The 27,689-nt window shown below is 40.9% G+C and overlaps 1 protein-coding gene across 1 annotated transcript in view; it reads left to right on the top strand.

Annotated features, from left to right (window-relative positions):
• Nucleotides 1–27,689, top strand: part of slc7a10a (solute carrier family 7 member 10a) — a 37,560-nt gene that overhangs the window by 7,578 nt on the left and 2,293 nt on the right. Inside the window, exons 2-10 of the mRNA XM_051720677.1 lie at nucleotides 3,787–3,991; nucleotides 4,267–4,418; nucleotides 16,881–17,006; nucleotides 25,009–25,162; nucleotides 25,386–25,509; nucleotides 25,798–25,901; nucleotides 25,993–26,089; nucleotides 26,198–26,347; nucleotides 26,572–26,749. Coding sequence (XP_051576637.1) covers nucleotides 3,787–3,991; nucleotides 4,267–4,418; nucleotides 16,881–17,006; nucleotides 25,009–25,162; nucleotides 25,386–25,509; nucleotides 25,798–25,901; nucleotides 25,993–26,089; nucleotides 26,198–26,347; nucleotides 26,572–26,749 — 1,290 coding nt within the window. The remainder of the gene's footprint in view (nucleotides 1–3,786; nucleotides 3,992–4,266; nucleotides 4,419–16,880; nucleotides 17,007–25,008; nucleotides 25,163–25,385; nucleotides 25,510–25,797; nucleotides 25,902–25,992; nucleotides 26,090–26,197; nucleotides 26,348–26,571; nucleotides 26,750–27,689) is intronic.

Below are 27,689 nucleotides of genomic sequence, written 5' to 3'. Positions count from 1 at the left end.
GCCCCCACCTCCACATTACCCCATTTCTGGAGAGGAAGTCCGCAATAGCCATCTGTGCCCCTGGTATGTGGAAAACCTCGAACTTAAACGGCTGAAGAGCCAGATACCAATGGGTGAGCCGTGCACTGGTATCCTTCATGCGATGGAGCCACTGGAGTGGGGCATGGTCCAAACACAGGGTGAAAGCCCGTCCAAGGAGGTAGTAGCGAAGGGTGAGGACTGTCCACTTGATGACCAGACACTCCTTCTCAATGGTGCTGTACCTCGCCTCTCTTGCTGAGAGCGTCCGTCTGATGTACAGCACCAGGCGCTCCACCCCCTCGACCAGCTGGGACAACACGGCTCCCATACCCCTGTCTGACGCATCAGTCTGCAACACAAATGGGAGAGAGAAATCAGAAGTATGTAACAATGGCCCACCACAAAGCACAGCTTTCACCTGCATAAAAGTCTGTTGGCACGACTCCATCCACTGGGCTGGGTCTGGGGCTCCCTTTCTAGTGAGATCATTCAGCGGGCTGGTGACGTCTGAATAATTAGGCACAAACCTTCTATAGTAGCCAGCCAGCCCCAGGAACTGTCTCACCCCATTTTTGGTCTTAGATCTTGGGCAGGCTGCAATCACTGCGGTCTTATCAATTTGGGGATGCACCTGGCCGTTGCCCAAGTGGGACCCCAGATACCGTACTTCCACCCGTCCAATTGCACACTTCTTAGGGTTTGCCGTAAGTCCCAACCATTGCAGTGACCTCAAACAGCCCACAGATGCTGCATATGCCACTGCCAATCTTTACTGTATATAATTATGTCATCCAGATAGGCTGCGGTGTAAGCAGATTGCAGTCGGAGGACTCTCTCCATAAGGCACTGCAATGTAGCCGGGGCCACGAACAAACCGAACGGAAGGGTCACAAATTAGTGTAAGCCAAACGGTGTGAAAAAAGCCATTTTCTTGTGGGACATTAGCGTTAAGGTGATCTGCCAACCCTTTGTCAAATCCAGTGTCGAGTAAAAGCAAGCCGCACCCAACCGATCGAGCGGTTCATCAATACGAGGCTTTGGATATGCGCCCATACACCCATTAAATAATTCAAATGGGGAGAACCCCATGGAGGACCTCTCGAACTGCGAATAACAGGGGTTCAAGCCACTTATCCCAATTCCAAGCATCTTCGTGCACGAACTTACGAATCATGTTTTTCAGGGTTTGATTAAACCGTTTGACCAAGCCATCAGTTTGTGGGTGGTACACAATTGTCTGAATCCATTTAATACCCAATAATTCTTACAGCTTGCGTAGTGTAGGTGACATAAACGTAGTGCCCTGATCAGTGAGAATTTCTTTCGGAATCCCCACTCGGTAGATGATTCTGAAGAGTGCCTCTGCAACACTGTGTGCTGAGATGTTGCGCTGAGATGTTGCGCAGAGGCACTGCTTCCAGATATTGCGTTGCGTAATCCACCAGGTTCAACACAAGGCGATGCCTGCGTGCCGTCCGTTCTGATGGCCCGACAAGGTCCATGCCAATTCTTTTGAAGGGAACCTCGATCAACGGAAGAGGGTGCAATGGCGCTTTTGGGGTGGCTGCTGGATTCACCAGCTGACATTCACGGCATGCTGCACACCACCTGCGAACATCCCCTTGAATACCCAGCCAACAGAAACGGGCCATCAGACGGTTTAGTGTTTTTTCCTGCCCCAAGTGACCTGCCATCGGATTATAATGAGCCATCTGGAATAACATTTCCTGACGGCTCTTCGGTACTAACAACTGGGTTGCATCCTCCTTTGTCTAAGCGTCCTGCGTCACTCGATACAACCGATCCTTAATAATTGAAAAATATGGATATGTGAGTGCAACGTCTGGCCAGAGGCATTGATCATCAATCACTTTCACTCATCTCACATCTGCTCCAGCGGGAAATCCCCAGCAGGGAATCCTCTAAGGCCTGGGGAAGCCGAGACTTCCCCCTCCCTTATGTCATTTTGACGTGGAGCTGATGTAGACGGCCCTGGCTCTGCCTCCCCAGTCAGCATGTCACACACCACACACCTATATGTTTTGTTGCAGGACCATCCACACACATTCCCCTTTATAAGGTAGTAAATGCCTGCCAATTCGTTCCCAAGATTAGTGGTGAGGCAGGAATTAACCGCAGCCTCAACACTGTTTTCGTCCCCGAAATTGAATAGTGACCGTCACTACAGGGTGATTTTGAATATCCCCATGCACACACCTTACCTTCACCCACCGGTTTGTATCCAAAGCCTCGGATTGAACCAAGCTTTGGTGAATGGAGGTTTTATTACAACCTGAATCCACCAAGGCTTTATATGTACCCCCCTTAATACTCACAGGAATCCGGTACGCTACTGCTCGACTGGGGGCGGCTTGTGGCGCGTCGGGAACCTGGATCAATGTCTCCACCTCCATCCTGGGGCATCGGTCCTGGAAATTCCCAGAACCCCTGCAGCTCCAGACTTCACGCCTACATCCCATCTGTGGGGGAGAGTCCCTGAGGGATGACCGGTCAACTTGACCGGGGAACCGGTTTGGGGGAAGGAACAGGATGGTAAGAAGGGGAGGGAAGAAAAGGAGGGGCGACAGGGGAGAGAGAGAAGGATCTCGGGGCTCGCCGACTCCCGAATATGCTGCCATATGATCCTCTGCCAGCTGGATAGCCATTTGGAGTGACGCCGGGCAATGTCACTGGACCCACTCCACTGTCCCTCTCGGAAGCTGAGCGATAAACTGCTCCAGTACCATTAGATTGATCACAGTCCCGATGTTACGTTGCTCAGCTAGCAACCACCTCTGGCAGGCGTCCCGGAGCTGCTGGGCAAAGGCAAATGGGTGGCCGTGCTCGCCAAGGGTTAGTGATCAGAAGCGTTGGCGCTTTTGCTCCGGTGTCCTGCCGACCCACTTCAGGATGGCTTTAATTAGATATGCGTACACCAGGAGGTTCTCTGCTGGTAACTGCTGCACCGCGAGTTGGGCCTCCCCGGACAGCAGTGGCAATAAGTGGACCACCCACTGGGTGCTGGGCCAACAGCATGCCCCTGCCGTCCACTTAAAGAGCTCCAAGAAGGCTCTTGGTTCATGTTGGGCCCCATCTTGACAAGAGGAACATGGGTCCGGGGCCACAGCGGCAGTCCCCTCCTGGGGTAGCAAGCTCCGGAGCACCTGCCGGTCCTCTGCTTGGGCCTGGATAAGCACGATGAACCGCTGCTCCTGCTCTGTGCGCAGCTCGAGGAGGGCCTGATGCTGTGACTGGTGGATGCTGGCAAGGGTATTAAAGACTTCCTCCAGTTGTGAGGCATCCATGGCGATGTTCTTCCTTCTTAAATCCCGGGTTTCTGCACCAGTGTAACAAGCTCACAAGGAGGGGAAAGGAGGAAGCAGGAGACGGCAAAATCCAACTCAAAAGGTAATTTTATTTTTCACTCGAAACTCGCTTTTCAGCTGACTTTAATAAACACGCTCTCTGGGTGTGTGTGCATGTGCAGCTCTCTCTCTCGCTCTCTGGTGTCTGGCTCACTCTTAAATCCCTCTCCAACTCTCTGCAATGACAGGCAGCTGTTAGAGATAATCAATGACAGGTGATGATCCTTACCGTTCTTGTCTCCCGATCTCACTCTCCATTCACAAGCAGGCACTCAACCATGCCCCCACCTCCACATATATTATATTATTATTTGTAACATTTAAAACCCAAGTTTATTTTAGGTTGTATAAACAATATGAGACTAAATAACCTGTTGCTTTGTTTCTTTTGTTTTCTCAGGCAACATAATTGGATCAGGGATCTTCATCTCTCCGAAGGGGGTTCTAGAGCATGCAGGTAGTGTGGGGTTCTCTCTCATCGTGTGGGTTCTCGGAGGAGGGATCTGTGCTCTGGGATCTCTCTGCTATGCAGAGCTGGGCGTCACCATCCCCAAATCAGGTGGAGATTACTCTTACGTGACAGAAATCTTCGGAGGACTTGTTGGGTAGGTCTGTTGTTACTCTCCAGTGTGTTCCACTCAATGTGGGCATCTCACACACACACACTCATTGTATGTATGCAGCACTTGTGCCGGGGGAATTTCTCCTCCTCAGGCATATTCACATGTGTTTACTTGCTTGCTCAGTTACAACACTTCTGAATTCTTTATTTGCCTAATTCTTTATTTGCATGATACTGTGTATGTTGCACAGTGGTGATGATAAAGACGTGTGTGTAAGTGTAAATATAACATGACAGTGTGTTTATGTGTTTTTGCAGGTTCTTGTTGCTGTGGAGTGCAGTGTTGATTATGTACCCAACCACTTTGGCTGTGATTGCACTCACCTTCTCTAACTATGTGCTGCAGCCTGCCTTCCCAAACTGCCTGCCTCCATACATCGCCACGCGGCTTCTCTCAACCACCTGTGTCTGTGAGTACAACACACACCAGCCAACCCAGAAATTAGTCTGTGTTCGACATTCACAGTTTGGCTCTAATTTGGTACTGATGTGGCACTAATTTCTACTTTATCAACAATGTATATATACCGTTATATACAGTGTATACACATATATATATATATACTCACTGATAGGGGTGTGACGATACACTTAGCTCACGAGACGAGACGATACATGATACTGGGTTCACGAGAATGAGACGAGACGATATTTTAACACTATATACACTACCGGTCAAAAGTTTTGAAACACTTACTCATTCTTTATTATAATTTTTTTTCTTCACATTTTAGAATAATAGTAAAGTCATCAAAACTATGGAATAACATAAATGGAACTATGGGAATTATGTTGTGACTAAACAAAATCCAAAATAAATCAAAACTATGTTATATTTTAGCATCTTCAAAGTAGTCACCCTTTGCCTAGAATTTGCAGACATGTACTCTTGACATTTTCTCAACTTCTTGATATATCACCCTGGGATGCTTTTTAAACAGTATTGAAGGAGTTCCCATCAATGTTGGGCACTTATTGGCTGCTTTTCTTTATTATTTGGTCCAAGTCATCAATTTCAAAAACTATTTTTTAAAATAAATTTTAGTTTTATAATGAAATAAATTAATATGGTGGCACAACTATATTTTTGTCTACAAAACTAATTTCAAACATTTAATCATACGCCTTCAGATCAAAAGATTTTTAAGATCATGAGAAACATTTCAGGCAATTGTTTAAAAACTTTTGTCCGGTAGTGTATATGACTGGAAAAATAGTCTTTTATTCGACTGAAAGTCACAAAATGCAAAACAATGCAGGTGCATTTTGAAATGTTTTAACTAATCAGCTTGTAATGAATGTCTCTTCAGTTCTACTTTCTGAGTATGAATTATCATATGTAGTAAAAGACAGAACAATATGCAAGCACTGTATAAGGTTTTGCCACAAACTCAACTGACTGGCTTCTCTCCTGTATGATTTCACATGAGTCTCTTCAGACCTGGTTGATTTTAGTTGAGAGCTGCGGTGGTTCTGTAGGTGTCTTTGCATAGTGCTTGTGTTAGCCGTGGTGTACGGCACTATTTTCTCACAGTGCTTACATATTGGCTGTGTCTCGTTTGGAAGGATGCGTCCTCCGGTGGTCGCATTTGTCGGCCGCATACGTCATCGAGGCTGTCTCGTTTCATTTTTTTTATTTATTTTTTATTTTTTATTGGGAATGCAAAAAAGGTTAACAATTGTATAAATGTAAGTGCATATACATTAAAGGCATTGACAATAGATAAAAATAAGAAAAAGAAAGACAAAAAAAAAAAAGAAATGTAACGAAACAGCCTCAATGACATATGCAGCCGACAAATGCGACCTCCGGAGGATGCAGCCTTCCAAACGAGACACAGCCTTTGTTCGTGTCTTGTCTGTCACTCTGTCGCCGTTTATTGTTTCCACCGGGAACCTAAAATGCTGCCACACAAACTATTTAAAAGTGGCGGGGGCATCTTCTATGCTAATTTCACCCTCACACTCCATCATGCTGATATCATGAGACAGCTTTTCACCTCAACGAGAAATATCGTCACGTTTTAATATCGCGAGGTTTCGTGGCACGAGATCGTATCACACCCCTACTCACTGAGAACTTTATTAGGAACACCTGTACACCTGCTTATTCATGCAATTATCTAATCAGCCAATCGTGTGGCAGCAGTGCAATGCATAAAATCACGCAGATACGAGTCAGTAACTATGTTCATATCAACCAAAAGAATGGGGAAAAAATTTGATCTTAGTGATTTCGACCATGGCACAAATAGTATCCTTGCATAATTCCCTGGTCTGTCTAGATGTTGAAGTATGTAATGCAGTCCCATACTGACTGCATCATCCACAGACCTGTTTGCTCTACAAGCAAATTGAAGGGGATCCAGAAAGCGATCACTCTGACCATCGTCGATCCCCGAGATCATCGTCTGTCGGCACAACCCTAATGTGCATTTCTCTCTATAAATTAACAAAATGTTCAGACAGTCTGCTTGCTGGTTTTTCCAACACATTCAGAATCATTACTGCTTTTGCCGGTGTCACTGCGGCTCGCTTCATGCATGCGCTTGTAAAATGTATATTTTAAAGGCTCATTATTACGGTTTAGTATTTCTCTGTAAGTGTTAGCAATGTTACTTATAACATTCTTTCTCAGCCCTGGAACTCAAACCATTTTCTGATGTCCCCCAAAATATATATATTTAAGTAATTAAATTAATATAATAAACGTGCGACAACTAGTGGACTAATTGCTTAAACTAACGACTAGTAGTCGACTAGGAAAATCTTTGGTCAGGGGCAGCCCTACTTTTTTTATATCAAATGTTTTTATTATATTTTATGTCACTATATGTAAATATGTTTAAATGTATATGTTTGTATGCATGTATATATGTTGCATTCTCTTGCACTGGAAGCTTCTTACACCATGACAAATGTGTGTGTAAGCATACTTGCCATTAAAGCTCATTCTGATTCTGATTCTGATTTAAACTGAATAATTACGTCAGACACACGACTCCAACTCAGTAGGATTTCCCGTGAATCCCTATGATATAGTATCAAATATTTAATTTAATATTTAATATATTGATTAAAAAGAGTCATTTTTATATTTTAATGAGTTGTAATAGATTATAATTTAGTGGCCACAGTGGATGAGATGCATAGTGTGTTGTAGAGCAATAAATAAGGTAAAGCTAAACAGGAATGATTATAATATAGTAGAAAGTATTTTTCCTTTGAACACACATTGACCTTTAGTGGCAACTTGCTCCAATAGCACGGCATGTCGCCATCTGTAAATTCCTTCAGAAAACAGCCCGTGGCACACTTGGGCATGTTTATAATTTTTTGATGGAATAAAGATGCAGTTCTTTGAACACACATGCCCTGCCATTGGAGCAAGTTGTCACTAAAGTTCAAAATGTGTTCAAAGAACTGCATCTTTTTCCTGTGCAAAAGCTGTGTACATGTTCAATAGCTTTAAAACTTCAAGGTATGTGGCTATGCAGAAATTGACTTTGAAAAATAAACCTACCCTGAGAAATATTTACTGGAGGGAAAAGTGCACTTAGTAGCATGGGTCTCACATATACATATACAATGTTTAAGTCTTCATAGACACAGTTATGAAGAACATGAGTGTAGAGTTGTTACTTTTACCCTTATTCTGTCTCTCTCTCTTTCTCTCTTTCCATCCTGTGTATACAGTATATACCACTTTACAGTGATTTAATCTTGATCTTAGCCCTTAACTCCAGTGGACAGGATATATTTGGAGTCGGTGAGGTTAAATCAGCTGTGTCGTGACCAGTGCAATGCATGTGTATGTGCTTGTGTAGGTATGTTTGTTTCAGGGGAGCCCCGTGACTCAGCTGGTTTGGGCCTGTTAGATCTGGACTGGGGCTTGCAGGAAGGAGTATTGGTGGTGTGTCAATGTGAGGACAGTGGCCCTAATGACAGTGCTGGCTGAGTTGCGGCATCCATCTCTATTTTTGGCAGCGCAATCCAGAATCCAGCCTGAAAAACAGCCAGCTAAAGCCTTAAGACAGACATACTGCAAAGAGCATGGGGATGGATTAGGGCCAGTGGCTCAATTTAGGAAAAGACACCTCATGTATGTTCCCATCAAAGGATGCTAGACCTACAGTACATCACAAACCACCATTCTCTCTTCAGATGAGCCGGCTATGCACACAGAGTGACTTCTCTGAAAGGTGAATGTATTTGTTTGGGTCTGGATAGTAGTGTGTGGTTGGTATCGATGTTGTGGTTTAAGGGCACCTGACCCTCACACTGCGTGGCATCAGACTCTATAATGGTGTCAGGCTTTGAGCCACCAGAACATGTGGGCGTGCCATCTTTATTGTGCATTGTTTGGGGACATTGTGGTTGCCCTAGTTACCCCAACGCTCTTTGACGAACATGGGCAAAGAGGCAGACTTTTGAATTCTGCTGAAACACCATTAAATCTGACAAATGTGGAATAAATTATGATCATTTAATAACAGGTTTGAAGTGTGTGAGTCATGCTTTTAAACTCAAGGTTTAAAAGAAAACCAACAGAGCATAGTTCCAATGCATTTTCCCCTGCCATCTCTCATAAACCTTTAGACAAAGCATTTACCAACAATGTCTCATTTAAAATTGCATAGGAGTGCGCCCTTAGGTCTTCACACACTTCAAGGGATGTACCAGGTTCAAAACAAGTTAAGCTTGATCGACAGCTTTTGTGGCATAATGTTGATTACCGCAAAAAATAAGTTAGACTGTTGAAGTGGAGGTACAGATTATGGTCTTATTTTTAGTGCTTTCTCTGTCTCCTCATGTGTGTGCCTGTGTGGATACAGCAGTGGATATTTTTAGTGGTAAACTAATACGTTTTGGAAATCTTTGCATGAATTTCTGTTCATGTGTGAGAGCGTATTCTTGTTTGCACTGTGTTAGAATTAGTCTGGTTTACACTGTGTTACATTTGCCCTCCCCTTCTGAATGTTCTGAATGAATGTCACAAGTTCTGCCTCCTGCAGTCAGATTACGCACTCACAGATACACAAGCACAGACTCACTGTTCCCGCATTTCTGGACACACAAATAAACACACAGACCTTTGGCAAGTGTCTTCTAACCTGTAATAATACAACTCAGCTTGGTCTATCATTTGAATTGCTGGAACATTTTTAAAAGAAAATGCATTTCCGGAAGCTCTGAAAGATATGGCTGTGCCTTCTATACAGTGTAAATGGGTTTTTTTTTTCCTGGCACCATGAACGTATACTTTAAACAAATGATGATGCACTGTTTTTTAAACAACTGTGTTTTTATTAAGAGGTAATCTATCTTTATAGATTGCTTAGTGCCTTTTTAGTATCCTTTTTATGTTTATGAGTGTGTGGGAATCTTCTCCTCTCTTGTGTAATTATAAAGGCCACATACTCAGGAGACAAAAAGAGAGAGCTGGTCAAGTGATTGTCTTCTTGCTTAGGTTTATGCCTGCTTATGAAACATCATGCTGACATCATGTGCCACTGAACTGCCTATCATTTGGAAAACATTTGCTTAAGCAATAAGGTACGAGAGGGCATGATATATTGTGAATAAAGTCACAGGTGAAGGCTGTTGTTAGGCACAACATGAAGCATGACTATAAACATGAGTATGGCACTGCCTTCAGTGCCTTATTGCTTTTATAAAATGGTTACCACATAATAAAAATATTAAGGAAAAGATGTTTATTAAAGTGTAAATTTTTTACGTAAAATCATCAAATGCCATCCATTCGTCAGACCGTTGCTGTGCAACAAAAAAATAAAGCTCGGCTATGAGTGATGTGCAGTGATACTGTTAAGAGTAATTCTGTTAAGAGGTCATAACTATGCTTTATTATTAAATAAAGCACAGCTTTTGACCGATCAGCATCCAAGACCAGGGCAGCATTTCCCAAAAGCATTGCAAGCTTAAGTTGATGGTAGAGACCATGGGCGCCAATGGTTTCTACGATCTACTTAGGCTTATAATGCTTTGGGAAATGCTGCCCTGAACTATCCGTTTTTTAGACTTAAAATAATTACATAGAGATACAGATATAGTAAAATTTGGACAAACCTACTCATTCTTTATTGTTACTATTTTCCACATTTTAGATAATAGTAAAGTCACCCAAACAATGAAATAAGACAAATATAGGAATGTTAAATTCAAAACTTCTTGGATTCTTTAGAGTCTTCAAAGTTAGCCATTGTTTGTCTTGATAACAGTAATGCACATTCTTGCCATTCTCTTTACCAACTTCTTAATGTACCACCTGGATGCTTTTTCAACAGAAGGCTATTGAATAAGTTCTCATGTATTCTGAGCACTTGCTGGCTGCTTTTCAAGATCAAAAGGTCTTTAAGAGCATGAGAAACATGCATTCAGTCAGTTGTTTCCAAATTTTGTTTGGTACTGAATTTACTTCCAGTATGCTACTAGAGAGAGTAAAACCAAGGGTAAAAACTTCTTCTCTTGTGTTTAGCTTATTGATTCACTTTGAATGACTCCCACTTAGCTATACAACAGTGCAGACTTCAGTTTACCCAGTCCTATAAATAATACAGTTGAGTTTGCCATCTGCAACCCTTGGTAAGCATTAAGCAAAAATATGGTTTGTGCACTTATTTTAGGCTTTGGCCACAGAGATTTGTAGTGTCTTGCACATTTTCCTGTATTTAGTGCATTTTTTGTTGGCTTTATGGGTCAATTAGCTGCAGAGGGATGCCCCTCTCAGTGTTTGGAGTGAGTGGTTGTATTTTGGCAGATTTAAAGGCTGTTTGCACTTCATTAGAATTCTCCTCTCATTAGCTTTGTGTTCATTTAACTTCATTTGGCCACCCTTGGTCACTTTTGCTCAGTGATACAAAACAGAAGAATCTGGAGTTAGATCGGATAGGGCCAAACAAGAAGAAAGCTCATGGCAAACGCTGTAGTGTTCTCAAATCTCTAATCACCTGAAACTATGAAGAACAACTGTTTCCACATGCAGCATATGAATCATTGTTCTGCAAATATACTATATGCAGATGCATTTATTGCAGGCGTAGTACCAGTGCTAATGGTCTGAATGTGTAAACTGGTCCCATTGTTTGTTTTTATCTGTTTCCTGCCTCTACTGAGTTGTACTTTAATCTTTGTAGCTGGTCTCATACCTGGTGGGAAATCTGTGTCTGAGCCATTCGACTTTAACCATTTGACTCAGTTGAGGAGTAATTTATGGGCTGAGAGCTATATGAAAATGTTAATAAGTTGAAGATCCGCCAATACTGAATGCTGTAGGGATATGAAAGTGACATATCTGGTCTGTACCGAGCCCAGGATGAGATGAGTAGATGGAGTTGAACAGGATAGCTGTTTTGCTGGTTTGCAGGCTTTAAGCCGCTCTTGCCGACTGCATACTCTTGCCAAAAATTCAGCTGGCGTCTGGACCCGTTTTGTTGTGGGGCATCGGAAGCTGTTTGTCTACTGGGGTCTGACAGATGCCCCGCATGTGTTTGCGTGTGTGGGCGGGTAATTCCGGCCATTGATGGATGAGTGGGGGTAACCCGTCTCCCCTTTGCCCAGTGTCTCCCTCGGCATGCCTGGGTATACTGTGCCGTCAAGCCCTGGAGACGGACCTCTGTGTACCGGATCTACACCGGAGCTCTCACACAATGTGGCTGAACACAGAAACCACTAACCTCAAACGCAGATGGTTTACAAGACCTGTATTTCCGCCAGTGTGTGAATGTACAGAGTAGCGTGTATTGGTCAGCTTTAGGTACCTTGTATTGATGCCCCTTGAAAAACTACTTTGATTGTTTCCAAAGATGTCCTGAAGAATAAAGAGTAATTTTTTTGTAATTTAGTCCATTAAGATGCCTTATAAACCTTAATGACCAGAAACATGTAAGTACACAAACGCAGATGCTAGCATTTGGACACATGGTCCATTTGAACATAATTAATGTGCATTCCTGCATTACTTTGACCTTGCTATAAGTATATCAACTTAAACCTATTTGCTTAGCAACATTCTCTTCAAACTGTTGCTCCCCCAGTACAGTAGTTGAATTGAAATAGAAAACTCACTGTAAAAGTGGACAGTTCGAACTAATGACGGCTCTAGCGCCCCTTGCGCAAACCCTGAGAATGCAATACTTACTTGTGTTATGTTATTAACTGTGGTCTGAAACATTTCAGAATGAAATTGAGCTTGTGTAACAAGAAGCAGTAGCATGCACATACTTGTGTAGAGTATGTTTCTGGCCTATAAAATGGGTTACTATAGACCAGGTTACTGTAATACTTTACTTTTTCTCTGCATTAATTCATGCTGCCTGCAGTTAGAGGAAACCCCAAGTAATGTGTGCTCAGTAATGAATGGGTCAATGGAGAACTACATTGCTCTGTAGAAGTAAAATAGTTTACATCTGATATTTATTTCCTGTCTCTGGACTATTAAATAAGAACCATGTGGCCAGCTTGTGCTGTGCTGCCAACAAAACCATGCTGCTTTCATTACTGGGACATAATCTGATTTGTCCACAACAAACTTGTGACCTAACTATTTCTCGTGAAACATCTCTTTGATAAAAAGTCAGTGGAGAGAGAGGAGTAAGAATGACAGAGGGGAGAGAGTGACAGGCTGTGAGACCATATGTCAGCCCTCTGAGGTGTTATTTACCTCCCAGCCACCAGAGGCCCTCAGTCAACTGCCTGTGATACTTTTTCCTCTGCCCATTTGAGCTAATTATTTTCACCTGTGGGCAGCACGGTGGCTAGCACTGTCACCTCACAGCAAGAAAGTCACCTGTTGAAGCCCCTTTCTGTGTAGAATTTGCATGTTCTTCGCATGTTCGCATGGGTTTCCTGTCCAGGGTGTTTCCCCGTCTTCGGTCTGAGACAGCTGGGATAGGCTCCAGCACTACCGGCGACCCTATAGGATAGGCAGCTATAGAAAATGAATGGATGGATTTCCACATGTCCCTTGTTTCATTGGTTGTATTTATACATTCCCCTTTGTTTGTTTCCTTGCAGAGTTCTCTAGTCTTTCTCATGAAACATAAGCCCTGATGTTTTTGGTGTCTCTGTTTTTTAATTCTATTTTTTTTAACTGTGATGGGCCCTGTTTGGATTTAGTTTTTAAACTGTTGATTGGAATGTTGGCCCTGGATTTGATTTGCCTTTTTCTGCCTGTTATCAAGACTCTATTTCTGAGTATTTTTGGATGACTCTTTTCTTTCTAAGGATTTGGGTTCACAACAAGCTGCCTGAGTGGTCAGTGGTAGTGTGTTGCAATCTCATGCAGATGAGGGCACTGCCTTGAGAGTAGAACTCAGCCATGGAGTTGAACCCTGCAGAGAACCTTCCTGAATCAATGGAGTGAATCCTGAAGAACACCCTCCTGCATTAGATTCTTTCAATCTTGAATGTCTTGTAGCAGCCCTCACAAGTCATTAAGTTACTATGGAGCATCATGAGCAAGTACTAGTCAGACAGGATGTAATGGTGGAAAGACACGAGCATATGTAGGTAGAGATCCTACAAGCCTTGCAATCTTCATTTACACCTGCCCATACACCTCCCCTTGCAACCCCTTCAGCACAAGAACCCTCCAGTCCTGCTCTGACTCCTGGTCCTGAGCCATGTCTACCTTCTCCCCAAAGGTATGATGGTAACCCAGGAGGGTGCCATGCAGTTGGGTGGTACTCAGATCTCACAGTCGAAACGTAATGGTCATATGAGGGAGTGACGCTCTCTCTACTGAGGCAAACCGGGAAATTTACGAGCTTCCTGGGCTAATTTTGGAGGGAAAAGCCAAGCCCTGTCCAGATGGAGGAGGGCTGTGATGGGGGTGACTTCTCCCATGAAACAGGCCTCTGGGGTCTTCCTTACCATCACTATTTCCTGGGGAGAACATCCGCTACAGGGTTTTGCAGACTCTGGAGCGGCAGGTAACTTTATCAGAATCAGATGCCAAGTGTGCTCACGTACACAAGGAATTATGAAGTCCACTATCATCTCCACTGTTTTGAGCATGTACAGCTTAAGGTTGTTGTGACCGCACCAGACAGCCAGCTGTTCAAACTCCCATCTGTATGCAGACTTGTCACCATCACGGATGAGATCAATGACCGTGGTGTCATCTGCAAACTTGAGGAGCTTGACAGAGGGGTCCATGGCAGTGCAGTCATTCATGTACAGGGAGAAGATTAGTGGAGAGAGAACGCATCCCTGAGGTGCACCAGTGCTAATAGTTAGAGTCCCAATATGATTTTCCCCAGTCTCACTAGCTGCTGCCTATCTGTCAAAATTATTTATGAATGATTATTATTTATGAATTGTTCTCTACCAATATTTTTGTCCCATTGACTGTGCTACCTATACTTCTCTCAGTTACAGCCCTTGATGGTAGGCCTTTGGGTGATGGTCATGTTCGCCAGATGACTGCTTCAGTTCAGGTGCTTATTAATAACCATCTGGAGGAGCTGCCTTTTAACCTGATTAGTTATCTTGACATAATCCTCACATAATCCTCACTTTGACTGGGCCTCCGGCTTCATTTTTGAGTGGGGTTCTGCATGCATCCTCTCGAGTCCCTCGCCTGAGTCTCCCGAGACCCCCAAGTCACTCAAATCTATCGAGTCTCCCAAGTTGTCCCGAGTACCCTCTGAATACCTGGACCTGAAAATGATGTTTAGTAAAAAAAAAAAGGGGAAGCCGTTCTTCCCCTGCATCAGCCTTATGACTGTGAGATTGATCTGCAGCAAGGTACTAGCCCTCATAGATCAAGGATCTTCTCCCTGTCCGCCTTGAACTCACAGTCATGAACAGGTTGATCAAGGAAGCCCTGGCCTCTGGTCCGGCCATCTTTTTCTCCTGCAGGGGCTGGCTTCTTTTTTGTGTGTAAGAAATATGGAGGATTGTGACCTTGTATTGACTATCGGGAACTCAGTAAAATCAAAGTCAGAAACCACTACCCTCTTCCCCTCATGTCATGAGCTTTCGGGATACTCCAGGGGGCCTCCATCTTCTCAAAATTCGACCTGCGGAATGCCTACCACCTGGTCAGAATTCGAGAAGGGGACGAGTGGAAGACGGCATTAAACATGCCCACTGGGCATTATAAGTACCTGGTTATTCTGTTCGGCCTTATTAACCCCCTAGTCATGTTCCAGGTCCTCCTCATTGATGTTCTCAGAGACATTTTTTTTGGGGGGGGGGGGGATTTTCTCCCCTTTTCTCCCCAATTTGGAATGCCCAATTCCCAAGGCACTCTAAGTCCTCGTGGTGGCGTAGTGACTCGCCTCAATCCAGGTGGTGGAGGACGAATCTTAGTTGCCACTTGGCTTGTTGAGCATGTTACCACAGAGACCTAGCACGTGTGGAGGCTTCACGCTATTCTCCGTGGCATCCATGCACAACTCACCACGTGCCCCACCAAGAGCAAGAACCACATTATAGCGACCACGAGGAGGTTAACCCAATGTGACTCTACCCACTCTAGCAACCGGGCCAATTGGTTGCTTAGGAAGCATAAGAGAGGGCAGTATCCAAATGGACCCTGGGAAGAAGCAAGCTGTCCACAACTGGCCTCTACCAAGCTCCATCAAGGAGATGCAACGACTTGTTGGGTTTTCCAACTTTTCCACCGCTGGGGGGGGGGGGGTTCTCCAGTACCTGGTTGACTGGGAGGTATATGGCCCAGAGGAACAGACGTTCGTTCCTGCTCGGGATGTTTTGGACCAAGGCATTATCCAAGAGTTCCACCAGCAGCATCTGGATCACCCTGGGAACATCAGGAGACGTTCTTAAAGTTGGGGGTCCTATCAGCTTATAATAATTTTGCCTCTGCCAATTTGAGCTAATTATTTCCACCCATCCTTGTTTCATTGGTTGTATTTATACGTTGCCCTTTGTTTGTTTCTTTGCTGAGTTCTCCAGTCTTCCTCAACTTTGTTTTCTGGAACGTAAGCCCTGCTGTTTTTGCCTCTTGTTTTTTTAACTATGCTGGGCCAGTTTGGATTTACTTCTTGGACTGTTGTTTTGACCGTTTGCCCAGGATTTTGCTTATATGCTTTGTCTGTTTTCTGCCTGTTCTCAGCACTCTATTTTTGAGTATTTTTGGATTACTTTTTTGAGAAGTCAATAAACTAAGAGACCTGCATCCTGCTTGAGTTTGCTTTCTCTGCACTTGGGCTCACAACAAGCTCTTTGAGTAGTATAATTGTAATGTGTTGCAAACTGGTGAAACCGTATAGTAAAATGTAATATTAATTGTAGTAATAAAAATAACAATAATTGTTGTTATTTATAATGAGAAGCAAGCAAGCAAGAGTGTGTTTGTACTGAATCAAAGTTTTCATCAATGTTTTCATCATTACTGTGATGCTATGTTGTGCAGAACAGTATTAGGATCTTTAGAAAGGCTCTAAAGGCTCTAATTAGTTTTATGAATTAATTTGATTAGACACCATTTTGATAAAACTCTAAAACATGGAATTCAGAGAAAAAAAATGAAAAACACACAGGATTTGGGAAAAAAATACAAAAAGATTTCAGTTGGGTCTTACTTAAAAAAAACTTTAAGCAATGTTTACTTAATTGAAAAACACTTGAAGGAAACATGCATTTGTTTTAGTTTATTATTTAAATTAATATGTACCTTTTTAAAAAGGATAAACAAATATGATCAATAGCATATTATCTATTTTTGCTGTGGTATTGAAATTGGTATTGAAAATTGTGAAATTTTACTGGTATCGGTACCGACTACTAAAATTTTGGTATCGTGACAACCCTAGTTGTGAGTTTGGCATTATGTGAATGAATATGATTGACTGTGTTTGTATGTTTACTGTGTATGTTCACAGTGTTCCTGACATGGGTGAACTGCTCTAGTGTGCGCTGGGGTACACGGATCCAGGATGTCTTCACCGTTGGGAAGCTGCTGGCCCTGGTCCTCATCATAGTAGTGGGAATGGTCCAGATTGCCAAAGGTGTGTGTGTCAGATGCAGATACTTTTGATGTACATTAAGTCAGTTTTGTGTGATACATGCACATCCACTCTCCACTAAGTTGTGCTCAAGCATTAACACCAATGCATTATTAAGTACCAAACAATCTCAAAGCTTTTAAGTGTTCAATGACATTAATTCTTTTAAAAAATAAGGGTATCATATCAGAATTACTGTATCAGTGTTAATTCCTGGAAAACCTGGAAATATCAGGGAATTTTAAAATTGTGATTTACAGCCTGGAACAGTCATGAAAGTTAACGAAACCATAAAACTTAATGGAAAAGTCATAGACATTTTTTTATAGTGGATATATACAGTATACAGGTGCATCTCAATAAATTAGAATGTCGTGGAAAAGTTGTGAACTCAAATTGTGAAACTCGTGTATTAAATAAATTCAATGCAAACAGACTGAAGTAGTTTAAGTCTTTGGTTCTTTTAATTGTGATGATTTTGGCAAACATTTAACAAAAACCCACCAATTCACTATCTCAAAAAATTAGAATACATCATAAGACCAATAAAAAAAACATTTTTAGTGAATTGTTGGCCTTCTGGAAAGTATGTTCATTTACTGTATATGTACTCAATACTTGGTAGGGGCTCCTTTTGCTTTAATTACTGCCTCAATTCGGCGTGGCATGGAGGTGATCAGTTTGTGGCACTGCTGAGGTGGTATGGAAGCCCAGGTTTCTTTGACAGTGGCCTTCAGCTCATCTGCATTTTTTGGTCTCTTGTTTCTCATTTTCCTCTTGACAATACCCCATAGATTCTCTATGGGGTTCAGGTCTGGTGAGTTTGCTGGCCAGTCAAGCACACCAACACCATGGTCATTTAACCAACTTTTGGTGCTTTTGGCAGTGTGGGCAGGTGCCAAATCCTGCTGGAAAATGAAATCAGCATCTTTAAAAAGCTGGTCAGCAGAAGGAAGCCTGAAGTGCTCCAAAATGTCTTGGTAAACGGGTGCAGTGACTTTGGTTTTCAAAAACACAATGGACCAACACCAGCTGATGACTTTGCACCCCAAATCATCACAGACTGTGGAAACTTAACACTGGACTTCAAGCAACTTCGGCTATGAGCTTCTCCACCCTTCCTCCAGACTCTAGGACCTTGGTTTCCAAATGAAATACAAAACTTGCTCTCATCTGAAAAGAGGACTTTGGACCACTGGGCAACAGTCCAGTTCTTCTTCTCCTTAGCCCAGGTAAGACGCCTCTGACGTTGTCTGTGGTTCAGGAGTGGCTTGACAAGAGGAATACGACAACTGTAGCCAAATTCCTTGACATGTCTGTGTGTGGTGGCTCTTGATGCCTTGACCCCAGCCTCAGTCCATTCCTTGTGAAGTTCACCCAAATTCTTGAATCGATTTTGCTTGACAATCATAAGGCTGCGGTTCTCTCGGTTGGTTGTGCATCTTTTTCTTCCACACTTTTTCCTTCCACTCAACTTTCTGTTAACATGCTTGGATACAGCACTCTGTGAACAGCCAGCTTCTTTGGCAATGAATGTTTGTGGCTTACCCTCCTTGTGAAGGGTGTCAATGATTGTCTTCTGGACAACTGTCAGATCAGCAGTCTTCCCCATGATTGTGTAGCCTAGTGAACCAAACTGAGAGACCATTTTGAAGGCTCAGGAAACCTTTGCAGGTGTTTTGAGTTGATTAGCTGATTGGCATGTCACCATATTCTAATTTTTTGAGATAGTGAATTGGTGGGTTTTTGTTAAATGTGAGCCAAAATCATCACAATTAAAAGAACCAAAGACTTAAACTACTTCAGTCTGTGTGCATTGAATTTATTTAATACACGAGTTTCACAATTTGAGTTGAATTACTGAAATAAATGAACTTTTCCACGACATTCTAATTTATTGAGATGCACCTGTATATATTTAGTTATGCTTAGCAAAAAAAATTTAATCAGCAAGAAATCGTTTTTTGTTAGTGCAGTTTCTATTAAATGATTTTTAAAAATCCTTATCCAGTAGTCCAAGTCATGGAAATTAATTAGCCAATACAGTAGGTGTGGGCAGGGTCAGATTGGGAGTCAAAATTTTACCAGGAATTTCAGGATTCTGAAAAATCTACAGTCCATGGTTCAGAGTGTTTCCCATTATATAACACACCTGCTGCTATTAAAACCTTATGGCACAATGCAATTTCAAATCCAATACATAAAAGATCACACAACTAATGCAACAGCAAGCATGCCAAAAAATCTGTCCTACTTTTAAGTTGTAAATAGTCTGTTGTAAGATATCATTATTTGTGATCTGGTTGATCAAGTCTTTGTTTTAGGAAGTTCAGTGCAAACCTCCTCTCTCAAATGCCACTTAGGCAATACCAAAATAAGGAAGTAAGGAACTTGTAAGAATACCCAATGTTTTTGGGTCCCTCTGCGCTGTTTTTCAATTGTTTTCCTATGTACAACTTTGTGCTGCGTCTCTCTATTGTTCATCGTCTCGTGCAGAAGTGACAAGTTTTTTAGGCACTTTGACAAGTTAAAAAGAACTTAAATTGTTAAAAACCCGTTTCAATACACCTGCGCTCTGTTCTGTTTTATTTGTTGCACTACGTCTAGCTTTTTGGTTGTGCAAGGAGTGTGAACGGCCCCTTTCTCGATAATCTTTGATCCGATGACAAAAATGGCCACGTGAAAAATTCAGGAATTAAGCATTATGGGGGTCGTTTTTTATTTTATAAATGAAATAAGCCGGCGAAAATGTTGTTTATATTTATCAGTCTTGAAAAGGTGATACTGCTGTTTAATTACCAGAGCCAAAATGTAATTTTTCTTTCAATAAAGTTTTATCTTTTAAGTGACACGGCTTCATTTTGCCAAAGTCAAGCAGCGATGAGAGAGCACAGTCTTTGCTAATTTATTATGACATGTCAGTTATCTATACACAGGTCTACTATATTTATAACATAATCGAGTCAGATACAGTTCAACTGGAAATGCACATAGGACGATGCTATTCATAACACCCAGACTGTATAATAGGTATATCATAATTGTAACACATTGTAATAAATAAAAAGCAATATAATGTGACTATATAGGACAGATTTTAAGTGAAAAATGTCAGTCAATAAACAACACACCATAAGATCATGAAGCACATTTATTGACACCACCAGACTACAGTGTAAAACACTAATATGTCTCAGTTGCTTTCTTTGTATTCTTCATGAGTTAAAATCAGCTCTAACATTCATACAGACGGGATCATCACAGACGTTTTGTAACTTCTGAATGAGAGATGTTTACTGTGATGCTCCGAGAGGCGTGTGCACTTGCCGGTCACACATCAGACTCACCGGCATACAGAGATAAATCGTGGATAAAATATATTTAAATGTCCGCGAAATTCAAATTTGGCAATATTTGTGCTGACCTCAGACCTGTATACACATTTCCTTGGACTTTGCATAGATCAAAAGCATTTTTTTATATTTTTCTTGAGATCATGTTATGGGTGTTTTTCCATACACTGCCATTGTTTTCTCCCGCTGATGGTCAAAAATATGGCGGCTGCGGGGAAAAAGTGACATCACTGAAACAGGTCCATATTGTAAATCAATAATATTATATTTTAAATTAGATTAATTTGTTTAATTGGCTATTTTTATTTTATTTTTTTATTATAATGTGCATCTGCCTGCTAGCAGCCCACCAACCTGGTGGCTGACTTGGGGAAAGGCCCTACTCTCCCGATGGCCAATTAGTGTAGCCAAGCTGTGACACAGATAGTCAATACAACACAACAAACAGTATCCAGCTGCTAACATAATCTAAAAAGGGAGCATTTGACTGGGCCTTAGTCACAATGATTTTTCTAAAGTGTGTGGACAACAAAAGCAGAGAGTGCAGTTTAAGTGTAAGGAGAGATAGCTGGAGAGAAATAAAGAGAAGGCCAGAGAAAGAAAGGGAAGGAGTGTGATTAGCTCACATCTTTAAATAAGTCCCCTAGTTGAATGCCATGAATCATCAAGTACTCCCAGCACATTAACAAAGCTACTGCTAACCCAAAACAGTCCAGTTACCTAATGAATAAAAAGCAGAAAATTAAGACTACTGAAATAATCCAATACAAGCAAGGCTAGAGGAGACTGTTTGCTCTATTTATTACTGTAAAAACGCTATACATTCAGACTGAAACAACCAAAACCATGTCTTATACACTAACATCACATTATCTCCAGTTAGTATATCTCCAGTAGCAGTGACGGGCTGTGCATTTACAGTCTATGCCTTCAGTGTGATTCATGCCATTAAGAAAACACAGTTTCACAATTAATAAGACACCCTATGTCTTTGGGCATCATACATTATGTCGCAGCTAACTAGTAATACCAACTGACATTTTAAAAACACATCCACGCACGAAAGCCAGAACTTGAAACGATACTTAATGCTCAAGCAAGCCTAATTTAACTGCATCATGACTGTTTTGTGAAATGAACGTCTCCCGAACAGACATTCAAAAATCATTCTTTTTCATATGAATCTACCAAGGAGGTCTATAATACCTGGAAAATCGAATAATATTTGCGATTTAAATGTTACTTGCAATAAATTCCGTTTCGTCAGGCGAAATCGGAGTTGAGAATTTCTGCACGAGCCTACAAGTTGTAATTCTGACTTAAAGATGCATTCCATTGCACTTTTCGTAGTAGGAAGTTGAAAATCCGACTTTCCGAGTTGAATGGAATGCAGCACAACTTTTCAAAACTTGATCCGACACTAAATGCTCCAGCAGCCTAATTTACACTTAGAAAACTCTTGATGTTGCTATAACAATGCAAAAAGCACTTACCAATTTACTTGAAGTGAATATCAGTCCTCCTTTCCTGTTTAATAAATTAAGCAATCACATGGTCATGCAGAACATCTCGTGTTTTTAAATCCATAAGGATTTTAATGTGGCAGTAACAGCCTACTCGTCAGCAAGATCTCGCGTTCTTTAATTTCAAATTACATATGTCACTTAATGCGTGATTGCGTCACTCAAGGCCAGCTAGAGGGTCTCGACCAGGACATATCCTAAAGATCACACCCACCAAGAACAAATAAATCAATCTGATTGTCTGATGAATCTGACTTTAGTTGCTCATTCATTTGCACTGAAGAAATTCTGAAGGCCTGACGGGGTGGAGCTCAGACTCGCATGCTTCTTCGGCTAACGAGCTCGGCTTCGGGCATGCGATTTGTGAAACAGTTGTCACACTTTGCTTGTAAGCATCAAGGAATAAATTCTGACTGGATAAACCTTTAGTTTTTCTCTATTTCTTTGTAGATTAATTAAGAGTGGAAAGCGATTAAAAATACATAGGCAAAAAGGTGATTGAGAATGAAAGGATGAAAAATATTAATTTATTTGGCATGTTAGGCTAGCAGAGAAGGCTTTGCAACATGTGTTTGAGAAATCGCCACTGTCCAGTAGTGACATCTAATGGGAAGTCTTGTACTATCTTCTATTGATCAAGTGCTTTCTTATTTTAAGTAATTTGCACAACAATTAATTTACTACTGGGTTAGTCCTCTTGAAGCAACCTGAGGTTAAGTGCCTTGCTCAAGGGCACAATGGTGATAAAACAATGTATAGCAGAGCCTTTTACTTTAGACTGTTCATTGCAAACTAAGCTTAGACAGTGGTATATACACTAATTGCAGCACTAATGTGAACATTAGTCTGCATTGACATAAATGTTACATGTTTTGTGATGCCTATGACCTGTTATGGGCAGTTTATTATTATTATTATTTATTTATTTATTTATCATGGAAGCATGCTTGTCTGGAGGCATTCCCTGAACTGACAAGGGAAAGAATTGAGTAAACGAGAGAGCTACGAAGTGGATGAGAGCACTTTCACACTTCAGTGAGAGAAGAGGCTTTATGGAGGCTCTGGTTGATTGATGACATTTGAGTGTGAGGTTAAAGGGATAGTTCACCCAAAAATGAAAATTCCGTCATCATTTACTCGCCCTCATGTTCTAAACCTGTATGGCTTTCTTTCCTCTGTGTAACACAAAAGGAGATGTTAGGCAGAATGTTAGCAGGGGGATAGTGTTGTTAGGTGTGGGTCTAATACTTATGGTTCATTGACAAATACGGTTATCCAGGGTGGTAAAATGAGAAATCTTTAAAAAAAATCATCTATGTGTCAAGTTCTCAGAAATGTAATCTTTGTGTCCAGTGTGGTTTCATACATTTTTGAAAAACCTTTATAGCATTTTCTACAAAAAATATTTACAACTTTAAAATTGTCATGTGGTGTAACCATCAAGTAAAAAGTATAATAATAATTTTTTTGGACCTTGAATACATGAGAGTATAAACAACTTCATTAATTTCCAAAATGTTTTCAAATACATTTTTCAAGGTACTTTTTTATATACTGTATATAAATATTAAGAAGTAACTAGCTCAAAATATATATCAGATGTTTTTTAAACTTCACACTCAGGCTTAAAAACAACAAAATACTTACCTACGTGTTGGTTACACCATGACTTTGATTTGGTGGACAAAAGCATTTTTAAATATGAATCATATTTTAAAACACAATTGTTTCACTGCTTATTTTTTAAAGAATTATTAATAAGAGATAATTCTGCACTAGTCATGCCAACATTTCTTTTTTCAAGAATTTCAGCTTTTAATGAGACTGTGACTTTTGTTTACTGTCTCTTGACGCCACATGACATTTTTTATTTTAAGCCCCAGAAAAAACATCAATATGACTTGAAAATAAAAAAATATGCTCATCATAGAAGAGGTATATTCAAGTAAATGGTTTGTTTGAATTGCATTTTTTAAATGTATTTTTAATTTAATAGATTTGGACAAAAATGAGCATCACTTCATTGACCCTTAGGACACATGGCCATAATATGCACCTGTTACCCACTGTAATTGTATTTTATGATGAACTCTGTGAAAAGAATCCACGTTATGATCATGAAAACGTTTTTTTTCTAGATCGCTCGCTCACTGTCACAGACACGCATTTTTTTCTACTCCAATAGACTGTTTCTGTGAAACATGCTTAAACAGTGCTATAAAAAAATTGTTCTACACACAAAAGTGTTTTATGGGCGAAACCCTGAAAACTGTTTGATTTAAAAACATGTACACGTTGTAACTGTAAACAATATCTTACATTCTGTTCTCCTTTTTTTTAAAGAAAGACAAAAGATTTCCTTGAACTGTTCTCTTTGCCATTTCTGAAAGTGCGCAAAACTTTTAAAACATTACCTTCAGTGGCGTAACTTTCATGTGAACACTAGGAAGAACAAATCAACCATTACTTAACTCCAAAATACCTACCAGTGTTTAATTCAGAAAACCAGCATCTTTTTGCAGTGGAGAGAGAGCTCATGTGCTCATGGTTGCCAGATTTTTTGACTAAAGCATCACCCTGACAGAATATTTGCAAAATCAGAAGTGTCAAGATCTGATTGGATGATTTCACTTACAGAAATCTGGCAACCTTACACGTCAAAATCTAATTCTGAACAGCTAATCGCCCTTATTTAAAGTCTGTTATTTATCAAACATAGAAAATGTTATATTTTACTTGCACGATTAGTTCCAAGTAATACATGACACAATTATTCCAAAGAGGATGGTAAGGGGGATGGTGGTTTTACAAGGGGGATACTTTTTGGTATTTCTTTCAGCAAAGGGGATCCCATCCTCTTGCATCCCCCCTCAGCTCAAGCCCTGGCCTCAGTCACCATTAGCTTTTATTGTATGAATAAACAAACAAACAAAAAATGATGCAATAAATGTGAATGGTGACTGAGGCTAACATTCTGCCTAACATTTCCTTTTGTATTCCATGGACGAAAAAATGCTGTTTTTTGTATGCAGTAAAAAATACAGAGAGTGCAGAATTTGATAATCTATTTAATGTATGAATCAAGCAGCTATATTCTTTCAATATATATACTGTAAACTCTCTCTCTAGGACATTATGATGCTTTGGAGCCACAGGCAGCATTTCAGTTTATAAAGGATCCATCAGTGGGGCAGATTGCTCTGGCCTTCCTACAGGCCTCTTTTGCCTACAGTGGGTGGAACTTCCTCAACTATGTCACTGAAGAGGTGGTTGAACCACGCAAGTGAGTATATTACAATAGTCTATATCACAATAACTCACAGTCTATATGCATTCACAAAGATTTAAGTCTACACATAGTACTGTACAGTATTTTTATGATCACTTGCATAAGCATTTAGTTAAACAGCAAATTTTTAAATAGAAAAACTAAAATCAAAATATTTTAGAAAATCGACACTGCAAATTACAGCATGTATGATATGGTGTCTGATGTGTCTGTATAGGAATCTTCCACGTGCAATTTACGTCTCCATCCCCCTGGTAACACTCGTCTATACTCTCACCAACATTGCATACTTCTCCTCCATGACCCCCCATGAGCTGCTGGAATCCAACGCTGTTGCTGTGGTAAGTAACCTCTGAACTCCTCTGTCTTAGCTATAGCAATGTTCTAAAACCCGATCAAAACACCTCAGCAACCACATAGCAATGGCAACGCAACCATCCACAACACCTTAGCATTGTGGCAGCAATTTTTGAATGAGCAAGCACCACTCTCATTTTTATTTTCAGAAAATGTACAAATATTGTCGTATTTGTTCTGGTGAAACAGTAATCAATATATTACATGCTTTGGTAAATCATGATCGGTTTGTACAGTCTCATTTAGCAGTTATTTTGTGTGTTGACTTGTAGACATTTGGGGAGAAACTTTTAGGAATGTTCTCCTGGGTGATGCCCATCTCAGTAGCTCTGTCCACTTTTGGAGGGATTAATGGATACCTGTTCACCTCCTCCAGGTAAAGAAACATCTGAGTACTATTACTCAGGCCTTATACAGTCATCACATGAAGACAGGATATTTAACACTTCATTGTCTATCGTCCTCAGGTTGTGTTTCTCAGGAGCAAGAGAGGGTCACCTGCCCTCCCTACTGGCCATGATCCACCTTAAGAGCTGCACACCAATCCCTGCCCTGCTTGTTTGTGTAAGATAGAAAAGTATTAGCATAAACAGCTTACATATATAGCATACACAGCTTTCGGTTTGCATGATTAACAACACAGTAAGTGTCTTTCTCTCTTGCTCTCCATAGTGTACTGCGACCATAGTGATCCTGTGTATCGGGGACACACATAACCTGATAAACTATGTGTCATTTATAAACTACCTCTCATATGGAGTCACTATAGCTGGGTTGCTTTACTACAGATGGAAAAAACCCAAGATGTTTAGACCAATCAAGGTACTCTCGCTGATTCTGCCTCATTTAGGTTGTTGAGTTTAGGTTGCAACTTGATGTGAGATTATGCTGATGTATATCTGAGCACTGAAGCAAAATTAGTTGAGAACTACTGGTTTAAAATGCATTACCTGTTGGTTCAGAATGGAATACCAAAACACATTTTGGTTTTATTCACTGTTGTCCTTTCTATTTTCCTCTTTCTCTTATTTTCTCACTTTCTGCAGGTAAACTTGCTAGTCCCTTGCAGCTACCTGGTGTTCTGGGCAGTGTTACTGGGCTTCAGTCTGTACTCAGAGCCAGTGGTGTGTGGTATGGGGCTGGTGATCATGCTCACTGGAGTCCCCATCTATTTCATTGGAGTGTATTGGAAGAACAAGCCACACTGGATTTACAATGCTGTGGGTGAGTGAGAAAAGTGTTTTGCATTGTTTTGCCTGTTTAGAATAGGAATAGTTAACCAAATAATAAAAATTCTGCCATAATTTACTCACCCTCATGTTGTTCCAAACCCATATGACTTTGTTTCTTCCGTGGCGTAAATTGAGAAATTCTTACTTTAACCTCCTGAGACCCGAGCATGACTGCTGTGTGCATTTTCCATTTCCCTTTTTGATTTGTAACTAGGAGCACCAAATAAACACCCCACCCCCCAAAAAAAATAATATATGGAGCAAATAGTTTTCTTAACAATTGATGGCAACATATATGGACAGCGGGACTAAGTTGTGAAAAATTAAATAATACCAAATCAAATTGTTTATTATGTTTTACAGGAGTGTTGGTTATTCATGTTTTGTGATGTTACAGACATTACATCAGAAATTAGCATAATCAGCTTTGTTAACTATGTTAAAATATTCTGAATCTAAGTTCTGATTACCTTTTTCCCATGTCTGCCAAACATGTTGAGTGGTCCAAACATCATCGGCAGCCTGAAACTGAACTTTTGGTCGGATTTTACGAGTGAATGCACTTAGCTGCATAGAGAGCCTTGGGATTCTCCCTTGCTCCCTATTCACTAAGTGACTTAACCTCCAATGTGCTGTCTGTCTGCACTGGTCTCAGAACAGTTCGAAATGCACCTTATTTTCATCCTAACTCCATATAAAGCCTCTGAAAGCAACATTTTTCAGCTTTTGGATGACCCCATTGATTGTCAATGTGATAATGCACAGTTAATATAGGATTTCTAAGGAAAAAATGCGCTGAAGTAAACATTAGTGTACATTGTGTTCCGCAGCGTGACGTTTCGCGATAAATCACTCAAATTATAAAAATGGCATATCGGATGAAACTAGAGACTCTAAACTTTTGACTCAAACAGGTTTCAATATAAAAACTT

This window comes from Myxocyprinus asiaticus, chromosome 2, assembly GCF_019703515.2.
Source record: "Myxocyprinus asiaticus isolate MX2 ecotype Aquarium Trade chromosome 2, UBuf_Myxa_2, whole genome shotgun sequence".
NCBI classification, from domain to species: domain Eukaryota; kingdom Metazoa; phylum Chordata; class Actinopteri; order Cypriniformes; family Catostomidae; genus Myxocyprinus; species Myxocyprinus asiaticus.
This window is presented reverse-complemented; position numbering and strand designations above follow the sequence as displayed.